Source organism: Penaeus monodon, chromosome 24 (genome assembly GCF_015228065.2).
Source record: "Penaeus monodon isolate SGIC_2016 chromosome 24, NSTDA_Pmon_1, whole genome shotgun sequence".
Lineage (NCBI taxonomy): Eukaryota > Metazoa > Arthropoda > Malacostraca > Decapoda > Penaeidae > Penaeus > Penaeus monodon.
The window spans coordinates 4,448,522-4,450,085 of NC_051409.1; the positions used below are offsets into that span (position 1 = coordinate 4,448,522).

General features: G+C 46.4%; 1 protein-coding gene across 1 annotated transcript in view; it reads left to right on the top strand.

The window, feature by feature from the left end:
• Window positions 1-1,175: 1,175 nt before the first annotated feature.
• The window catches only part of LOC119588811 (keratinocyte proline-rich protein-like), a 1,359-nt gene continuing 970 nt past the window's right edge, over window positions 1,176-1,564 (top strand). Inside the window, exon 1 of the mRNA XM_037937457.1 lies at window positions 1,176-1,373. Coding sequence (XP_037793385.1) covers window positions 1,176-1,373 — 198 coding nt within the window. The remainder of the gene's footprint in view (window positions 1,374-1,564) is intronic.

Genomic DNA, 1,564 nt, shown 5'->3' on the forward strand with positions numbered 1-1,564 from the left:
ACACAGCTGTGTATGTGCACACACATATATAGAGAGAGTGGTAGAGGGAGTTGACAACTTTCCAGAGAATGCAACACAGAGATTTCAGTCCCCAGACCCAACACTGCAACTTAAACAGCCTAATTTTCAGAAAACAACCTAAATTCTGGCAAACTCCCCAATTTCTAGAAAACTGCCCAATGACCAGCACATTGACCAATTTCTAGCAAACTGCCCCCAATGCCCAGCAAACTGCTCAATGCCAAGCAAACTGCCCAATGCCCAGCAAACTGCCCAATCCCTAGCAAACTGTCCAATGCCCAGCAAACTGCCCAATTCCTAGCAAACTGCCCAAATGCCCAGCAAACTGTCCAATGCCCAACAAACTGCCCAATTTATAGCAAACTGCCCATTTATAGCAAACTGCCCCAAAGCCCGCAAACGTTAAGCCCAAAAAAACTGCCAATTTCCTAGAAAAGCCCAATTTATAGTAAAATGCCCAACCCAAAAAAAATGCCCCAAAGCCCGCAAATGTCCAATGCCCAGCAAAAGACCAATCCCACAAAAACTGTTCAATGCCCAGCAAACTGCCCAATTCCTAGCAAACTGCCCAATTTCTAGCAAACTGGCCAATGCCCAACAAACTGCCTAATTCCTAGTAAACTTCCCAATGCCCAGCAAACTGCCCAGTTTCTAGAAAACTGCCCAATGCCCAGCAAACTGCCCATTTATAGCAAACTGCCCAATTCCCCCAACAAATGCCCATTATAGCAAATGCCCAATTCCCCCCAAATGCCCCAAAGCCCAGCAAAAATTTTCCCAAACCCAAAAAAATGCCCCCTTTTTTAGCAAACTGCCCCCTTTATAGCAAAATGCCCAATGCCCAGCAAAAAGCTTAAGCCCCAAAAAAATGCCCAATTTTAGAAACGCCCAATTTATAGTAAACTGCCCAATGCCCAACAAACTGCCCAATGCCCAGCAAACTGACCAATTTCTTGCAAACTGCCCAATGCCCAACAAACTGCCCAATTCCTAGCAAACTGCCCATTTATAGCAAACTGCCCAATTCCTAGCAAACTGCCTAATGCCCAGCAAACTGCTAATTCCTGCAAAAATGCCCCAAATTCCCCGCAAAGCCCAAAGCCCCCAACCCAAAAGCTAATTCAACAAAATGCCCCATTCCCCGCAAAATCCCAATGGCCCAACAAACTGCCCCAAAGCCCAACAAACGCCCAAATTTCCTAGAAACGCCCCAAATTCCCCCCAACTGTCCAATGCCCAGCAAACTTCCCAATTTCCAGCAAACTGCCCAATTCCCAACAAACTGCCCATTTATAGCAAACTGCCTAATGCCCAACAAACTGCCCAATGCCCAGCAAACTGCCCAATGCCCAGCAAACTGCCCAATTCTCTAGCAAAAGCCCCAAATTTTTAGCAAACTGGGCCCAATGCCCAACAAACTGCCTAATTCCTAGTAAAACTTCCCCAATGCCCCGCAAACTGCCCAGTTTCTAGAAAACTGCCCAAGCCAGAAACTGCCCATTTTTAGCAAAGCCCAATTCCCCCCAAAAAGATTTAAGCAAAC